The sequence below is a fragment of the Medicago truncatula genome, chromosome 1 (assembly GCF_003473485.1).
Source record: "Medicago truncatula cultivar Jemalong A17 chromosome 1, MtrunA17r5.0-ANR, whole genome shotgun sequence".
In the NCBI taxonomy this organism is placed as follows: Eukaryota; Viridiplantae; Streptophyta; class Magnoliopsida; order Fabales; family Fabaceae; genus Medicago; species Medicago truncatula.
The window spans coordinates 36,491,173-36,510,384 of record NC_053042.1 but is presented as its reverse complement, the minus strand read 5'-3'; the positions used below and the strand labels follow the sequence as shown (position 1 = coordinate 36,510,384).

At 34.0% G+C, this 19,212-nt stretch overlaps 2 protein-coding genes across 10 annotated transcripts; one reads left to right on the top strand and one right to left on the bottom strand.

Moving 5' to 3' along the window:
- Positions 1 to 6,910: 6,910 nt before the first annotated feature.
- LOC25484366 (flotillin-like protein 1) lies at positions 6,911 to 8,915 on the bottom strand. The gene is made up of 2 exons (XM_013613171.3): positions 7,989 to 8,915; positions 6,911 to 7,436 (listed from the first exon to the last, which is right to left on the bottom strand). The coding sequence occupies exons 1-2, from the start codon at positions 8,913 to 8,915 to the stop codon at positions 6,939 to 6,941; spliced, it is 1,425 nt and encodes a 474-aa protein (XP_013468625.2). The 3' UTR covers positions 6,911 to 6,938.
- Positions 8,916 to 13,027: 4,112 nt separating this feature from the next.
- LOC25484364 (AT-rich interactive domain-containing protein 2) lies at positions 13,028 to 18,988 on the top strand. Of its 9 annotated transcripts, XM_024780535.2 has the most exons (6): positions 13,030 to 13,242; positions 14,619 to 14,675; positions 16,025 to 16,201; positions 16,296 to 16,362; positions 16,736 to 17,473; positions 17,841 to 18,988. In XM_024780535.2, the coding sequence occupies exons 5-6, from the start codon at positions 16,775 to 16,777 to the stop codon at positions 18,723 to 18,725; spliced, it is 1,584 nt and encodes a 527-aa protein (XP_024636303.1). In that variant the 5' UTR covers positions 13,030 to 13,242; positions 14,619 to 14,675; positions 16,025 to 16,201; positions 16,296 to 16,362; positions 16,736 to 16,774; the 3' UTR covers positions 18,726 to 18,988. The 9 variants fall into 9 exon arrangements, with proteins under 9 accessions (XP_024636291.1, XP_024636290.1, XP_024636303.1 ...); XM_024780523.2 differs by having other exon boundaries at positions 13,028 to 13,242; positions 16,296 to 17,473; XM_024780530.2 differs by lacking the exon at positions 16,025 to 16,201.
- Positions 18,989 to 19,212: the final 224 nt, after the last annotated feature.

The window sequence follows — 19,212 nt, the reverse complement described above, 5'->3', positions numbered from 1 at the left end:
GCTTTACAGATGGGGAAGATGCATCCTGCCAAGCATGAGGATCCTGTTTCTCTTGGTCACCAAGGTACGGTGAATTTTAGACGTAGTAAAAGGCTGTCTATGTCTCTTTAAGTTGCACGGTATGAAATCAGAAAAAAGTCCTATGGAGAAAACAACTGGCAAACCAGATGTCGTGATCAAGAAGAAAAAATCAACTGCCAATGCAGCTGTGACGGAAGAGAAAAAATATGACCCATTCACTTCAATGGACAGGTGATGAAGAAAAGAGATTTAAGGATATAATGAGTCTAAAAATCCCCTCCCAAAACAATTCTTTTTGGAACAATCCATCCAGTTACTTTCAAAAGAGGACAAGAAAAGACATGGTGAGTTATTACTTCAATGTATATCTTATTCAACTAAGAAGTTATCAGAATCGAGTGACTTCGGAGACTGTTGACAGTGATGATGACGAAATCGAATTTGGATCTTTTGGTGATGGTTTCGGGAGGAAAGCTATCAAGCGTCCAACAATTGAATTCAAGGAGTGTTCAGAGAACAAGTAATACTTTGATTTTAAGTAGACAAGACAGTGTGATAAGCCATTTGAGAAAGAACTTGTAGAAGCTGCTATTAATTTTGTTTGGCGCGGTTCTGGTGCTAAATGGCAGTTTATTGCGTGCTCCTTGGACGCGCTGCCAAACTCCCCTTTGGACAACAACTATGTGGTTCAAAACTTTGTTTTCACTTCAGGACAGCATTTGTGCTGTAAACTAGCCGTTTAGTCGGAGCGCTTTCAACAGCTCTTGACATCTATTAGAGCCACCATTTGTAGGTTAAATGTTTAGCGTTGTTGTTTGTTGATATTCTCTTTTCTCTTGGTTGGTTGTTTTTGTGAGTAGATTGTTTTAGGAATGCATCTCATAAGTTTGTTGAAATGCTTTATTAGAGCCTACACTTTGGTATACCAATCTAAGCATCCTCTCCGCCTATAATTTGATCTCAAAACATGTGATTTATTTGGACAAACATGGGACAACTTATAATTGAAATGAGTCATTGACGTCATTTATTAAATCATATGATAAGTTTCTTAAAAACCGATTAATTTCTCTAACTAGTGTCAATCAGTCCAAAATAGGTTCAGAATCTGTTGATAACTTCAAACCACCTGTTTAATTCAATTTAATTTGTTTCAAACCAATTTTATGTTAAAATTAGATTATTTTTTAACCTAATTTCAGTGCATTTTGGAAAACTGGCTTTTAATGATTATTTTTTGAAAGTTGTAGTGACATTTTGGTCAAAAAATTAAAACAAATGGATTAAAGACCAATTTTTCAATGAATTTTTTCTTAAATTATATTTTTATAATACAAATCGAAGGTTAATGAAATTTAAACAAATCAACTACTTAACTTAGAACACTCTTGTGCCAAGTAAATTGACCCACTAAGTCAATCAATCTGCACAATAATGAACAATATGGTTTCTCGTCCACGCTCACCATATGGTTTGGAACCCTATTGTCAAGTCCATTAACATGGCGAAGAAATAAACCCTTGAAGATTCTTCCTTGTCACTGCACAAGTCAAGCAATGAAACTTTTGAATCCATAAGATTGCATTTTCCATCTTCTTCTACCTTTACTATTCAGAGTTAATGATTACAATCTTATGTCAAAGTCATTGTCCTACAACTGAAGACAAACAAAAAGAAATACACTTCAAAAGAAAAGGGAAATTGTATGCAAAATAATGAACAATAACAATAGTTTATTTGCCAGTACTAAAACAACAACAAGACTTAACCATCTCTATTATTTGTGACAAAAATGAAGAAACGAACAAAGGTTCATTCAACCTTCCCATATGGATTCTATACATACAACCTTCTAATAACATTACTCAACAAAGCTAACGAAAGGAACACAAACGCAACAATAATATAATAATTTAATGACAAAAGAAGGTAGCAGTGAGAAAACAATACTATATAAACTCTCTCTGGCATCGTAGAAAAAACTTGAGAGAGAAGAGAAAGTAGAACAATATGGTGAACTAATGAGGAGTACTCAACCAATGGGATTTGGGTCAATTTCATTTCATTTTCACCTTTTTCTACCATTTACCTTCATTCTTCAATTCATATGAATTCGGTTTTCTTAATGCAATTATTCAGAAGAACCTGAGTTTGATTCCTTAGTGAACAATTTTTAGTCAGACTTTACTTAAAAAAAAACAAGGTCAAGTCTATAGTGCACAAATGAGACACATTTTCCATCATGCACAAGTAAGTTTTTGCCATTTGATCAATAAGTTTCATCGCCAAATCATTGTCAATATTTTTTTCATAAGGAACCTATGACCACCCCCTACTGTTTATTTCTTCCTACTATCATCAATGAGGTATGGAAGTATGTAAGTTACCTTTCAAGGTACAATGATGTCTCATAGTGACATTGTTTATCATCGAGGAAGCTATAATATGGCAAGGAAAGATAGATTAGCAACAATTCTAGAAATGTTTGCCAATGTGGAGCGGACCAATTCCGAAGAGACAAATTCTACCACTTACCTTCTTTCTTCTATTCCTCTGAATTCGTTTTTCTTAGTGTAAGATACATATTCAACTGATAAGATACATATTCATAGTGACATTGTTTATCATCGAGGAAGCTATAATATGGCAAGGAAAGATAGATTAGCAACAATTCTAGAAATGTTTGCCAATGTGGAGCGGACCAATTCCGAAGAGACAAATTCTACCACTTACCTTCTTTCTTCTATTCCTCTGAATTCGTTTTTCTTAGTGTAAGATACATATTCAACTGATGAGGAGCATGCAACCACTAGGAATGAATTTGGAAGATTGTGAAACCTTTTTCTGTCAGCTAACTTCTTTCTTTTATTTCCTATGAATTTGTTTTTCCTAAAAAACATGGATCTTTTTATTTCCTGATTGTTTCATTCTTGCAGATTTGCACCAAAGCTTTAGTAGATTCTGCATAAAAGAGAACAAATGCAGAATTGAGCAATGATTTATGTATAGAATGGATAGGAAAAATAATAGTCTAACCTCAATATAGGACCTTAGATACTGACCAAAATAATTGCTAAATAGCTACACGTTTGAGTCATGATATGCAGATTCCCACATTTGCATTTCCTTATAAGCTCTAATATCTTCTTCTTTTAATTAGCAATGTAAAATCGGGGGTTTTATTTGTTGGCATTTTTTATACATAATGACATTGTCTCACAAATTTAAGGACCAAAATGGTTGTTTACTCCAATACTAATAATATATGTACTCAGCGGATCGTTCAAAACATAGTGGGGGGAACATATCTTGATTTTGGTAGATTGGTGTTTTATTACATGATTTTGCTAGAGTACTTGCTGGCAGCAAAAATGATAGTATTCCTGCTTGTTTTATACTTGCAGAATTGCAACAAAGCCTCACAAAAACCAAATTAACCGCAGAAAAGACGGACCCAAACAACCACATAGCAATGATTTCACTATAGAATGGATAGAATATTGTCACCACTACATAGAAGCTTACGTTATAAAAGTCAAGAAGTCAACTAAACCAACAATCAATTATAGCTATAAAGACACATTAACTAATATCTTTATTTCTTTCCTACAATCTTTACCCTTAATGCCAACAAAGGAAATTTAGAGTGATACATCTTATGTATACATTGAGCACTTGTACAAATTGTAATTTCTCCATGTAACTAGGAGAGAGGGTGGACACCATATACACTATTTTATACCACAGACTGAGACTACATTTACACCCTTCAAGCAACTAAACAAGGAGACAGGGTGAGACCGTAGAATGGGGTTTCCAGCAAACATTATCCAACTTGGTATTGAGTAGACATGACATATTTTGCAATGTATTCTTCAAGTCGAACTCAAAATATAACAACGATCTTCTTCAGGTCGCTTCTAACACAGTTAGACTGACATCCCCACCGACATCCCCTTTTTTACTCATCATCATTTGAAGTCATCACTTCGAACACCTCGAACCGATGACTTATGTTCTGGACTAGCCAAATACCTAGCCCCGCCACAAACTAGGGTCCGCTTCAATGAAGCATTATAATGTCATGACGGCTACAATTATTATATATATCAAAACTTTGAAAACTGGCGCTATTGTGGATCGAACAGGCGCATAGGTAGTCACAAACTAAACAAGCACTAAGAACCACTCCGCCACTTCTGTTTGTAGCGATAAATAGTTGATTCATATTGATTATATAATATTTTAAGGGTTAAATATGATTTTAGTCCTTACATTTTGTGGAAATAAAAAAGGAGCTATCATAAATCATAAAAAATAGATGATTCTCGAGTGGATTCAGTGGAAGTTTGCTTTGGACTTTATATTGGACACTTGTTGTACTTCTCTTTTGATTTAACGATGTGTGACTTCAAAATTTAGCTATTCTCTCTTTTATGGTCAACTAATGACCACTCACTCAACCACCAGGATTAGGGTCATTGTCATTTCTTTTCCTTTATTATAATGAAGTTTTAGCATTAAAGTTTATTGAACCAACTTGTTAGTTAATTTCCACAACAAATTTATCTTCACTTTTCTCTCATGTTCCTTTCTTTTGATTCTCTCTAAATTCGTTTTCTTTATCAATGGGTTCAACAATCTAAGTCCACTCCCCTATTGTATCTTTACTGCTTCATTTCTTCCTCTTAGCATCATTGGAAGTATATATATACCTTGTTGAGAGGATCTATAAAGTGAACTATCCATGTTTAGTCCTGTTAAAAGACAAGTTTCTGGAAAAGAGAAGTTGAAAAAGGCTTGATAAAATGTGGATGAAGTCGTTGGTGCTATAATGAACTAATTCTTTTTGAAGGAAATAAGCTTCTGTCATATCATTTGCAATAGTCTGTTCAATAAATGCCTGGATAATGTTAAAAACATGAGAGCTAGCCATAGATGTTCATGTAGCCGCTCTAGCTAACTCATGAGCTACTCGTAAACTCAACTAATGAGTTTGGACAACTAACATTTGAAGATAAAATACAATCTTTAATAATAAAACCAAATAAGAGAGACCGTTCATAGGATTATTGAAGATATCAACCACCAATTTTGAATCTAATTCAAACGCTACATTGTCGGGAACAATCTCTTCCATCCATTGGCGAGTAGAGGCCCCAATGCTTCTCCTTCCTAGGAACATACCTTTTCCAACTTTATTCGCAACAAAAGCCGCACCAATATTGCACATAATCATTCCCGTATTTCCCCATTTTAATCTGTTTTTAACGTGCGCTGTTGGACAGTAGTTTATGCAGTATTTGCATCCTACCACCGCTGCGGGCGTGGTTATGGTGCATAAGGAAATCCTTATGCACCCTGCATAAATCTAGAAATGGTTTCTGTGAGTTGTATTTCAAAACCATTACATGTACTTAATGGTTTCCAGCACCCTGCATAAAATTATGCCAAAACCATTTTGCCGTGGAAATGGTTTCTGTGAGTTGTACTCCAAAACCATTTCTGGATTTATGCAGGGTGCATAAGAATTTCCTTATGCACCATAACCGCACCCCACATTATTCATTTGTTTAGACAGTGCAAAGTAAAAACACCAAATCAACAATTCCAACTTTCAAAAGGCGATGCGGTGTTATTCAGTGGGTTTGTTGAGAAATTCTAATCCACAGCCTCCTATTTTTTCTAGTCTATTACAAGGAAGATGGTCTTTTACAACAATGACAGCCATACCGAGTTATTAAAAAAAGAATAGCATGAATTTGGTACCTATTATTGGTTTGCAAGTGTGAGTTATATGTCCTACATCAGATAAAATAGTAAAGGTTGAACACCTTATAAGTAAGAGGACCCATAAACTCATTGTCTTAAGGTTTTGGGTAAGAGTGTGGTGTCTCTCTTACTTGTGCAATTGTATTACAACGTTGCTCTTGGGAATGAAAAAACTTTTATTTTTTTTATTAAAAACAATTATTCAATGCGGGGATGGGGCGGGGATACCCGAACCCATCGGGTACGGGGATGAGATTCAATTTCTCATCCCCGTTGGGTATGGGTAGGGTAACGGGTAAGTATATAAAAATCGGATATGGGTACGGAGAAGGTAATACTCGTCCCCACCCCACCCCATTGTCATGCCTATGCAAGTGCCAATGACAATCAAGTAAAGATTTGGGATGTTGTTGTCGAGAAGTGTGATATTATGATGGAGCGTCAGACTCAGAAGAGGCAAGAATGGGCAATTAATTTATATGTTGTCTATATTTTTTTTTTTTTTTTTGGTCAAGTAGCCTAGTGGCTAGAGCTCACACAATTTAATTGTGGAGAAGTGGAGTGTCCGGGGTTCGAACCCCGACTCCTGCATATAATATGCAATATCCCTACCAACTGAGCTAAGCTCACGGGGATTATGTTGTCTATATTTTAATGTTTATATAATATAACTCTTCGAAACATGATAATAAAATAGAAATAATAGCTCCTGTTTATGAGTATGCATATATATTTCCAAATAAGAAAAAACCACAATGTAATGTTAGTCAGTCCTTTTCATGAGCTTAGTTGTTATTGCAAAAATTCCATTCATAAAATACCAAGCATGTAAAATTGTAAATTAAATTAGCATATAATATAAGATTTTGAACTTATAACTACTAAATTACCAAAATATGACAGTATCAAGCATGGAAAATTCCATTCATTTCCAAGCATGAAAAATACATTACTTTTGTACCATGCATGAAAAATTAGCAAACTTATGGCAAGTTAAATCATTATAAAAATCCATTCATAAAATACCATGCATATGAAAAAGACTAGTGAATCAGACACATGTATCACAGAATAAAAAGTACTACTGCTAAATTACCAAAATAAAAGGTATTACTACTATAAACCTAATACTTGCATCCTCCTAATTAAGAGCTTTTGTCGGATAAGGTTCCCATCCAAGCAGGAGGCAACATGCCTGTTTGCTCATGGACAGTCTTAAACAGAGGTGGCAGCATCTTGTAAACACCAGCAACCTCTTTCATGCCCATAGAACCTTCCGTTATTCCGCCTCCATTAGTCCAAATACTAATCTTAGGTTCAAGTCCATGTACTGCCTCAGCATTGATCTTAGCCATCTCTTGAAACATGCCACCATTTATCATCAAGTAATCCCTTAGAGCTGTGTAGTCGTTTCCAAGTGCATTGAGAAGTGTACTTACATACACTCCTTGAGCATTCCCAAGTGTCACAATCCCTTCTGCCTCTTTTTTCTTTGCGTATAGCTCTGCTTCAGCTGCTTGCTTGCGCGCATAAAATGTTGCATCTGCCAATGCTTTCTGTGCTTCTGCCTCTGCCTTCTTCTCATACAGAATTGCTTCTGATTCTTTTTGTTTCTTGTATAATTCCCAGTTAGCCTCTTGTACCTAAACCATCCAAAATTTCAACCAGTACTTAAAAAATAAACATTGAAAATCATTCATCTAGCATACAACCTACTTTGTTATGTTTTACTTTTAAATAACTGTTTCATGTTAAAAAAATTGACAAGGTTTGGTTGGTAGTAATAATTCCATATTCTTCAATCTATTTGCCATTTACATACCATATGTCAATCATATTTTTTTTTTAATCCAAACAAAACATAGCATTTGCTAACTCAACAAACTTGACCAAAAGTACACAAAATAATAGCAAGCGAAGGGATCCACGATTTAGATTTGGCACATTCCTAACAAAATTAATTTAGAACAAAATTGTCATAAAACAAATATTATATGAACATACCGTATGATTTAGTTTTATAATGATACATAAATTTAGCAAATGATAGATTCATGTATGCCAAAATACTTGAACTACAGTGACTTATTTTCTACCAAAAGATATTGAAGTATTAATATTGTTGCTAGTAAACCAATTTGAATAATAATAATAACTAATAAATGAAAGAAGGGGTTATATTTGCATGGACTAACCTTGGTTTCATACTGAACACTAGCTTTGCTAAGTAAATCAGCTTTAAGCTTCTCAGTAGTAGTCAAAGCATTCATCCTCTCAACCTCACCCTGCAACTCAGCTTCCCTTAGAGCCACAGCTTTAGCAGCTTCGACTTCAGCCACTTGAGCCGCCTTAGTCCAAGCCGCTTTCTTCTTCGCCAACTCAGAATTAGACTCAGCCACTTCAGCCTCTCTTTGATTCTCAAAAACCTTCACTTCAGTCCTAACTCTAAATCCCTCCTTGTCACTCTCTCCAGCCCTCTGCATAGCAATAACTTTCGTCTCCGCGTTAATTTTTGCTGCATTCTGCAGTGTTTGTCCTTCCCTAGATTTCGAGCCAACTTCACCTTTCATCTTAGCTTCTGACACGTCAACCCTAGCTTGATTCGCTGCTTCCATTTGCGTCTTTTGCCCTAAATAGGAGAAATATTCATGACCAGGCACATCCACCAATTGCTTAACATTCGCATTGTAAATCAATAACCCGAATTGGTTTAGTTCGAGTTGAACTTTCTCGAATACTTCTTGTTTAAACTCTTTTGTTCCTCTGAAAACCTCTTCCATGGTCATCGAAGCAGCGAGGACACGTGTCTCCCCTTCAATGATTCCTTGAACGAGTTCCTTGACATGATTCGAGAGTTTATCATGAGGGGAAATCAGTTTAGCGTATTTGAGGAGGCTTTCCTGATCATCAACACGAGGACCAATTGTGAAGACAGCGGGAAGAACGAAAGGCAGTTTTTCAGCACTCATGGCTTGAACTTCGAAGGTATAGTTCACCGGTGAGAGGTCGAAGACGGTGCAAGATTGACCAGGGAAAACCCATGATTTCTTTGCAAGTTTGATGTCTTCGATTCCAGCTCCGGTTATCACCAGGTACTCGGATGCTTTTGCTACCCTGTACATTTTTTGATTTTGATTTGATTATCGAAAAACTCTTGAAAAGAAAATTGAAACAAAACACTTGTGAAAGTGAGTGTGTTCTTTCTTATGGCTTAAGGTTTATGTTTATATATAGAGACAGTTTGTTATGCGATAAAGGAAACTGGGAGGAAAATAGCATCAGTTGTTATTTGCTTTTCTTGTTTTTTGTTGAGAAAAAACCGTTATTCGTAACTACCCTTCCAAAAAATATAATTTTTTTTAAGGGAAAAAAATAACTAAATATATGTAACTTGTATTATACTGTAGTATGTTATCTATTGGTTTTTTTCTTCCGAAATTACCTTCAACTTTCAATACAGATAATAGATATAACAAATAGATAAAAGTAAATTCAAATATTAAAACAAAATGTAATAAATTTTATATGTTCGATTTTTTCTTTATCATTTAAAAAAATAATGGATGAGAGTGAATTTAAATATTAAAAAGTGTAACAAACACAATTTTTTTTGTTACACACAAAATATTTCAAGTAACAAACACGATATGAATATATGTCCTGTTTTAAGTGTAACAAATTAGGTCAATTATATGTTACTATAAATATAATCAATAAGAAAATTATCGTTATTTTATTTTTATTTTTATTTTATATACAAACAAATCAAAATACGTCAAGTTGATAAATAATTTCATTATATGTTTTGACAATATATAATTTGTAGATAAGTCGATGTACGAATAATTTTCATTAATATTTAATAGTTTAAAAATTACAATCAAAATTATACAAACAAACATAATAAAATACACACACGTTATTTCATCTCTCCAGACTCTATCAGAATTCATCTTCAGCAGTATAGTTATATGGCGGGGTTACCGCGATTTACTCGTTCTTTTTTTAATGTGATCCGACACGCTTGTGACTGGATCGTTTGGAATGAAAGAAACAACAGGATCTTCGAAGACAAAATACAAGACTTGGAACAAATTTTTGACAATGTAAAGTTTGTGTCTTTTACTTGGTTAAAGGCTAATAGGCTAACTTCCGCTTTCAGTTATAATGACCGGTGGTGGCACCCTTTAATTTGTATGGGTGTTATGGTGTAATGTGTTTTTCCTTCTTTTTTTGTGTTTGCTAGCTGTTAGGCAACATACAACTGGACCTTGTATTCTTTTGAGAAGCGTTTATCTCTGCACGCCTTCTGCGATGAACTCCTCTTGGTGATTATTTTATTTCTTTTTGGCTTGTTCAAAAAATAAATATACACACATACGTTAGTGCGGTAAAAAGAGCGGACAGACATAGTCACATATATATATATATATATATATAGAAAGGATAATTTTTCTTGTTATGTACTATTATTTTCTTATTTTTTTCCTAAAAAAAAACTATTATTTTCTTATTTTAATGTTATAAGTTAAAATATTTCATAAGATAACCTCTTTGGTAAGATTCAGAGATTAATTAACTCCTTCGAACAGTGCCTGCTTACCCTCGCTTACCTGTCCCGTTGAATATAGAGAGAACTCACCTTGCAAGGATGAATCCTAATATTCCCACTTACTAATATACACATTCATATTTATCTATGTTAAATATATTTTTGGTCCCTATAAATATACCAATTTTTCATTTTAATCCTTCTAAAATTTTCCTTCAACTTTTAGTCGCTATAAAATTTTCAATCATTACTTTTAGTCCCTCCTTTAAAGTAAACTCATATGTAGAATTCATATTTTTAAATAAAATTTTGCAGAAAAATGCATAATATATTATAAGGATCTCTCCAAAAAAAAATTAGAATTTTTTACTAAGACATGAATCTAATATTAATTTTTATATTTTTGACAATAAAAAATTCATATTTAATTCATGTTTTGTTAAAAAAATTCTAATTTTTTGGGGAGTGATTTTTACAATATTCTATACATTTTGCACAATTTCATTAAAAAATATAAAATTTTACTTAAAATTAGGGACCAAAAGTAGTGATTGAAAATTTTATAGGTACTAAAAGTTGTAGAAAATTTTTAGAGAGACTAAAACAAAACGTTGACATATTTATAGGGACCAAAAACATAATTAACCCTACTATATATAAAGAAATAACTCATTTCGGTTGTTTTGGACTGACTTTTTCTCCTTATAAAAATATCCTCTTTTTCAATACAAATAACACATGTATTAAATAGATAAGAATAAATTTAAATATTAAAAACAATGTAACAAACACGATATATATATATATATATATATGCAGGAGCCGGGGTTCGAACCCCGGGCACTCCACTTCTCCACAATTAAATTGTGTGAGCTCTAACCACTAGGCTACTTGACCAAATCGTTTAAAATAAAAAAAAAAAGGCATTTGACCAAAAAAAAATGTAACAAACTAGGTGAGTATATTTATACTTACTTTTTCATTATCACAATTATACATATAAACAAATTTTCCTATAATAAAGATTTTTAGTGGTGCCGTTAAAAAAAAGGATTTAGGGGGATGTATTGGATTATGATTCTATGAGATTTTAAAAAACTTTTTTATCATGAAAAAGTTATGTTGTATTCAATCAAGACTCTTTTCAACTTTAAAAAAAATCTTCTGGTATTCAATCAAGACTCTTTATCATTAAACAAGAATCTTGTGGCATTCAATCAAGACTCTTCATCACTTAAAAGAAGTCTTGTGGTATTCAAAATCATTCAAATTTTGAAGGATTGTTTAATAAATCGGATTTTGATGGATTTTGTGAGATTTTCTAGTGAAATTTTAGCATAAAAAAGTCTTTCATGAAAACATGAGATTTGATTGTTTTTTCTTTTAAGATTTTACTCTCTCTCTCTCTCTCTCTCTCTCTCTCTCTCTCTCTCAATTCTGCAAAGTCTTTTAAAATCCTAAGACCTCTCTCTCTCTCTCTCTCTCTCTCTCTCTCTCTCTCTCTCTCTCTCTCTCTCTCTCTCTCTCTCTCTCTCTCTCTCTCTCTCTCTCTCTCTCTCTCAATTCTGCAAAGTCTTTTAAAATCCTAAGACCTCTCTCTCTCTCTCTCTCTCTCTCTCTCTCTCTCTCTCTCTCTCTCTCTCTCTCTCTCTCTCTCTCTCTCTCTCTCTCTCTCTCTCTCTCTCTCTCTCTCTCTCTCTCTCTCTCTCTCTCTCTCTCTCTCTCTCCTCTCTCTCTCTCTCTCTCTCTCTCTCTCTCTCTCTCTCTCTCTCTCTCTCTCTCTCCTCTCTCTCTCTCTCTCTCTCTCTCTCTCTCTCTCTCTCTCTCTCTTCTCTCTCTCTCTCTCTCTCTCTCTCTCTCTCTCTCTCTCTCTCTCTCTCTCTCTCTCTCTCTCCTCTCTCTCTCTCTCTCTCTCTCCTCTCTCTCTCTCTCTCTCTCTCTCTCTCTCTCTCTCTCTCTCTCTCTCTCTCTCTCTCTCTCTCTCTCTCTCTCTCCCTCCTCCTCTCTCCTCTCTCTCTCTCTCTCTCCTCTCTCTCCTCTCTCTCTCTCTCAATTCTGCAAAGTCTTTTAAAATCCTAAGACTTTTTTAAACAAAAATTATCTTTTAAGATCCTAATCCAATACACCCTTAGATTATATTTTTTTATTATATTGTTGGTGTCATTGAAATAGATATCATAAATAGTTTGCTTTGTTATAAGTTGAAAATAACAAACATTTACACTCTTAGTTTTAATCAAGATCAAAGTTTCATAAAAAAACAACCGTTTATAATTTTCAAACTTTAACCAATTAAAAGAGCAGAAAATCAGACACGTTTAGCTAGTTTAAAATAAAATACAATTCTAAAATTACAAGGTATATTTATCCTCTAAAAGAAAAAGATATATCTATATATTTCATAAAAAAGAAAATATTCCCTCCGTCTCAGCTTAACTGAGTCAAAAGCTCTCATTTCACACATATTAAGAAAAATGTATAAATGAAGGTGAGAGAAAAATAATTTTAAGTGTTTTTGTTAAGTATTGATGCATTTTCCATTATCATAAATGCAAAGTGAAATATATTGAATTGAGAGTGATGAAATTATTATTAATTAGAGTTATAAAAAGAAATTTTTTATTAATATTGTATTTGAAAAGTAAACACCGTAAAACTATGGATGACAATTTAATCCATTAATCCACCATTCATACGATCCATCAATTGATTAATTAATTTAATTTTGTTTCTGATTTCGAAGAGTTTTTTTTTTGGAATTTTGTTGTCTTTCCTTCCTCTTCCTCTGAACCTTCTAATCTTTTTATTGTGAATCAGGATGATGAGTGATTACAAGGTGGAAATGATTAATGATGCCATACAAGAGTTCTTTGTTGAATTCCATCGACCTAAACACTGTAAGTTTCCCGTTTTGTTTCATCATTGAATGTTTGCCCATTTTCCTCAATGAAGATTAATCTTATTAGGAGGATCTATGACTGGTTGGTTAACTCTAACAAAAATTATTTTTTTGTTTGACATCTAAATTATGATGTCGAAATGTGTTTAGCACATACACTTTAACACTTCCTCAATTGGGTTTTTCACCTGTATAGCATTAACACTTCTAATTGAAGGTGTGTCTACTGTCCAACATCGACACTGACACTGACACATGTGATTACATTCAATTATGTTTTGACATCAGATTATAAATTGCTAAACTCAACACACAGATCAGCAGCACCCACACAATTATCGTAGTTTTGTGTGCTATAATCTCTTGGGTTTGTATTCATATTGGGAGCTAAAACGTTAATGTTTTCTTTTGGGTTGGGAATGGGAAATTAGATTTCTCAATTTAATGATGTAGACCTGCCTATAATTTATGGCAACCAACATTGATTCATTTGTCAAAAAGCAATCACGAATGGTGAAGAAAAAACAACAACCAATCTTTTTCCTACTAGGTCGGGTCGTTTATATGTATAAATTGATGCCTATAGTCCTGTCATGTATTAGGTCCAAATATAGATCATCTACCTCTAAATCCCTCTTCATGACTTGACCTCTAACTATTGGATTATTCTTCATCTGGTCTACTCTTCACAATCTTGCTTTTATCAGTCTAAGATGAGATTCTACCCTGATTCTCTCTTCAATGAACATTTTTATAACCCTTTCTCAGTTTTGTGGTATAACTCATCAAAGTCTTTCTTGCTTCATTTTTCGTTTGGATAAAAAGTCCGCTGAATGACCTGTTTGCAGTGTATTGCTTCATTTAATGATGTCATTAATGTTGGATATGATATTGATGGCTGTAATATTACAAAATTTTTGCCCTTTTTGTCTCAAAATAATTGATATGGTGCTGCTCTCTTCATTGCAACTTTTTCTTTGCTCCAATTGAAATGTTCTTCCTTTAGAACTATAGATTGTATATGTTTGAATTCAATGTGGGGTGTTATCTATTTGGATCAGCAGTCAACAACTGCTACTGAGTGCTGCTGGTCTTGTAATTGTACTTCAATCTATGACTGCTTAGCTTTAAGAGAAACAATTTTTTGACATCAAATTTTGGTGTCGAATACGGGTGTCATTTGGTTTGTGTTAATTTTTAAAATGTGTGTAAGTTGTTGTAGTAGGTAAGTAGTAAGAGAAACATATACAACGTCTCTATTTTGATGTTCAAATAACACAATTGTATCTCAGATTAACACAATTGTAGAAGTGGGTTTTTCTTCTTCTCTTTGTTGTTTTCAGTTTCACTCACTTTTATTGGGACGCATTGCAGGTCCATATCAAGGTGTCTGGAAGACAAGAGTGGAGGAGCTACCTGATGTTTATCCTTGTAAGTCTCCTTCAATTGGTTTTGTCAACAAAAGTTACTATCCTAATGTTGATGAAATGTGAGTTGTTCCTTGTTTTCTAAGTGACATGAAAAGAGTTCTAAGAAGGAAGCTCAGGGCACAAACCCTGGATACGACTAGTAACTTAATAACATTTTACTATCCAAAAAAAAATCTTCATTGTTTATTGTCATTTCAAATCTTATAAATTTTTACGAGTTAAATCTTTCAAATTACAAAACCTTACTTTGTCTTTTAAAATATATAAGACTTTTATATAATCTTTTGAAGGTTTGACCCAATACATTCACCTACGTTTGATTATCGCATACCTGACATAACCAGGCCAGACTTTGTCTTTTAAAATATATAAGACTTTTATATAATCTTTTGAAGGTTTGACCCAATACATTCACCTACGTTTGATTATCGCATACCTGACATAACCAGGCCAGACTTTATTATCGCATACCTGACATAACCAGGCCAGACTTTATAACCATTAAAATATATTATCGACAATATAAGAATGACTATGTGTGTGTGTGGAAACAATTGTGTTAATTATACTTTTTTTTTTGTCAAGTAGCCTAATGGCTAGAAATTCACCTCTTAAATGAAAAAGTGGGGTGTCCGGGGTTCGAACCCCTGCCCCTGCATTTATAATGCAGTGTCGTTGACAACTGACCTAATCTCACTGGGACGATTATACTTTTCTTTATCCGCACATTATTATTTTATTATTATATTTGCATTTAGTTTTGTAACTTTTAATATATTTGATAAAAGTCAAGGGGGCCCTTTGGGAAATTATAAATTTATAAGTAATTTTTTCAACCGTTATAAATTTATAAGTAATTTTTTCAACCGTTATAAATTTATACCATTTCGATCTATTGAATTCCACCTTTCTTTTTGACCAATTTTAAATCCCATCTTAAAAATTACAAAATTTTAGAAATCATTATATATATATATATATATATATATATATATATATATATATATATATATATATATATATTTTTTTTTTTTAATTTTTTTTTTAAGGAAAGTCATTATATTTTTATAGTCTTTTAAAATATAGAAGAATTTTTATGTCAAAATTATATTTTAAGATCTGATCCAATACATCCCCCTAAGTTTGATTTGGGAAATGGATTTGGTGCGCAACAGCGTGACACAATTACTCACTTCTACCGTCCGATTTAAAATTGATGTATGAGATGATTTGTAAATGCTTTAATGAATCGGTAATCTTAATCGTCTGATCTCAAATCAATGGCCGAAATTACCCACAGCGTGTATGGTTTCTCAACTGCAGTGGATTCATGTCCATTTTTTATTGTAGGTTTGACTTGACCTAATCGATTTGGGCTTTATCGGACTAGACTTAATCGGCTTGGCCCGCCCAATTAACAACCCTAGTATTTAGCATTATAAAGGAACAACAACAAGTGTTTGATTTTTTTTAATGTCAAAAATTATTTTGTTGGGAGGGATTTCAAAGAAGGGGAATGAAATGAAGGTAAGAGAAATACCCCTTAGTCATTTATTTTTGCACCATATTTCTTATCCTTTTGAATAAAAACTCAAATTCAACTAATTTTTTTCATTTGCAGCATCGAAATTCTTCAGCAGCACCAGTTAGCACCATCACCGCCACCATCAATTATCAGTAATTTTCAGGTTTCGACTTTGATCTTGTGATTAATTGTACCTATCTCTTCATACTGCCAGGAAACCCTTCATTTCCATGATGTCACCGCCATTTTTGTGAGGTTCTGTGTTTGTACGATCAACATAAACCAAAGGGCAAGCTAGGTTTTTCTTTGCCACCTTTATTTTTGATCTAAAATTCAAAACATATCGAGTATAGAAGTAGAGTCAAAAGTTCATGGCAAACGGGTCATCCCTTGATCGGCCTGAAGCTGAAACTTTTACTGAATTTCATAAAAATGGCGGTTGTCTTGTCGAGGGTCGTGTTGATAGTTCTGATCATGACAATGACAAGGCTAAACAAAAATCTTTGTTTTTTCAACTTTTTTCGGCTTACCTAAAGGAGAATTGTAGTAGAGGCACTGTGAGGCCTGTGCCAGTCATGCTCGGTGAGGGTCAATTGCTTGATTTATATCAATTATTCGCCCTTGTGAAGGAAAAAGGCGGGTATGATGCGGTATCGAGAAAAGGGTTGTGGAATTCTGTGATAGTTGAACTGGGTTTGGACCTTCGTGTTCTAGCTTCGGTGAAATTAGTTTTTGACAAATATCTGAATGATTTCGAAGGTTGGCTCAGGAAATCTTTCGAAGAGAAGAGTTTAAAAAATGGGAATGATGGGTATTTGAACTCATTGCCAATAGATCTAGAAAAAGAGTTTCAAAACCTTTTTTGCTCAAATCTAAAGGACAAAGATGATGATTTTGTCCCGTTAGAATCGAGTAACATCATAAAGCACATTGATTTGGTTAACCAGAAGAGTGATGGTTATTTATTAGACACTAAAAATCAAAATAACAAATGCGATGGTCTCCAAAATGTTAACAGTGATGGTCATGGCGGCGACGATGAAAAATTGGGCACTGGTGTTAAGGATGATATAACCGCCTCTTGTGCGGAAACTGAGAAGGAATTTAATTCTCGCAAACGTAATCGGGAATCGCCTGCAGCTCAACCATTAACAGAACCATCAAAGGGGAAGGAGTATAAAGGATACCAGGACATTTTTGTTCAGATGCTGAGGGCACGAGATGTTCTGTCGGTCAGAAAGCATGCAGAACCAAACCGTGGATCATCATCCAAGGTATATTTTCACTACACATAATGATTTTATACATGAATTTTACACATTGGATTTTTTGTGCGTTTCATATCCTCAACCAGAATGTTTTCACATGAATGGCTAGTTATCTTTTTATTGTATTTATGATTAGCATTACAATGTACTTAATTATGCATTCATAATAAATATATAATCACAATCTACCGGTTGCATTCATAATAAATATATAATCACAATCTACCGGTTTCTTTCCTAAAACAATATATATAAAATTCCAAACTCTCAGCTTGCTGCTAACTACTAGTTGACAAGATCTAAAAGAAGAAATTTTATTTAAGTTTTATGCAAAAAATATCTACTGAATTTTCTGAAACTTTATGCTTTACATTTGGTGAAGATACATCCTGCCAAGTATGAGGATCCTGTTTCTCTTGGTCAGCAAGGTAGGGTGAATCTGAGACGTAGTAAAAGGCTCTCTATGTCTCTTAAGTTGCACGCTATGGAATCAGAAAAAAGTCCTATGGAGAAAACAACTGGCAAACCAGATATCGTGATCAACAAGAAAAAACCAACTACCAAAGCAGCTGTGAGAAAAAAGAAAAAATCAACTGCCAATGCAGCTGGGACTGAAGAGAAAAAATATGACCCATTTAGTGATGATTCTCGTGATAAGGTTGTTTCTGTTGGTCCTCTTTTCCAAGTGGAAGTCCCGCAATGGACTGGTGTAGTTTATGGGAGTGACTCTAAATCGTTAGGCACACAAGTATGGCCTGTTAAAGATGATTCAAGACCTACTACAGAAACAGATCTTGTTGGTAGAGGAAGACGAGGAAAGTGTAGCTGCAATGTTCAAGGTTCAGTTGACTGTGTAAGATTGCATATTGCTGCAAACAGGATGAAGCTGAAGTTTGAATTGGGTTCTGCATTTTACCATTGGGGATTTGATAAAATGGGTGAGGAAGTTTCACTTCAATGGACAGGTGATGAGGAAAAGAGATTTAAGGATATAATGAGTCTAAAAATCCCCTCCCAAAACAAGTCTTTTTGGAACAATCCGTCCAGTTACTTTCAAAAGAGGACAAGAAAAGACATGGTGAGATATTACTTCAATGTATATCTTATTCAACTAAGAAGCTATCAGAATCGAGTGACTTCGGAGACTGTTTACAGTGATGATGACGAAATCGAATTTGAATCTTTTGGTGATGGTTTCGGGAGGAAAGCTATCAAGCGTCCATCAATTGAATTCAAGGAGTGTTCAGAGAATAAGTAATGCTTTGATTTTAAGTTGACAAAACAGTGTGATAAGCCATTTGAGGAAGAACTTGTAGAGGCTCCTGTTGTTTACTGCATCCTCCTTGGAGGGGCTGCTAAACTCCACCCCCCACCCCGACAACAACATTTATGCTGTAAAACTTTAATTTCACTTTTGGACCGCATTTGTGCTGTAAAACTAGCCGTTTAGTCAGAGCGCTTTCAAGTTTATGGTTTTAGTTAGATATTTGTATGTTAAATTTAAGAAGTTTATTTGTGCCAGGTCTTTGACTTTGGAATAGTTTTTTTATATTATTTTTTTATTGATTTTCATTAATTATTCTTCTACTAGATTAGCTTGTTATCATGGGGCTCAACTTTGCAAATTGTGGTGGAGGTTTCCTTTCCCTATCTTTTGGGATTTCCTTCACCACTCTTCACTGCCACTGCCTATCACCTTCCACCACAAACATGGATTCCTTCCCTATACCAACAAGTTGTATCTC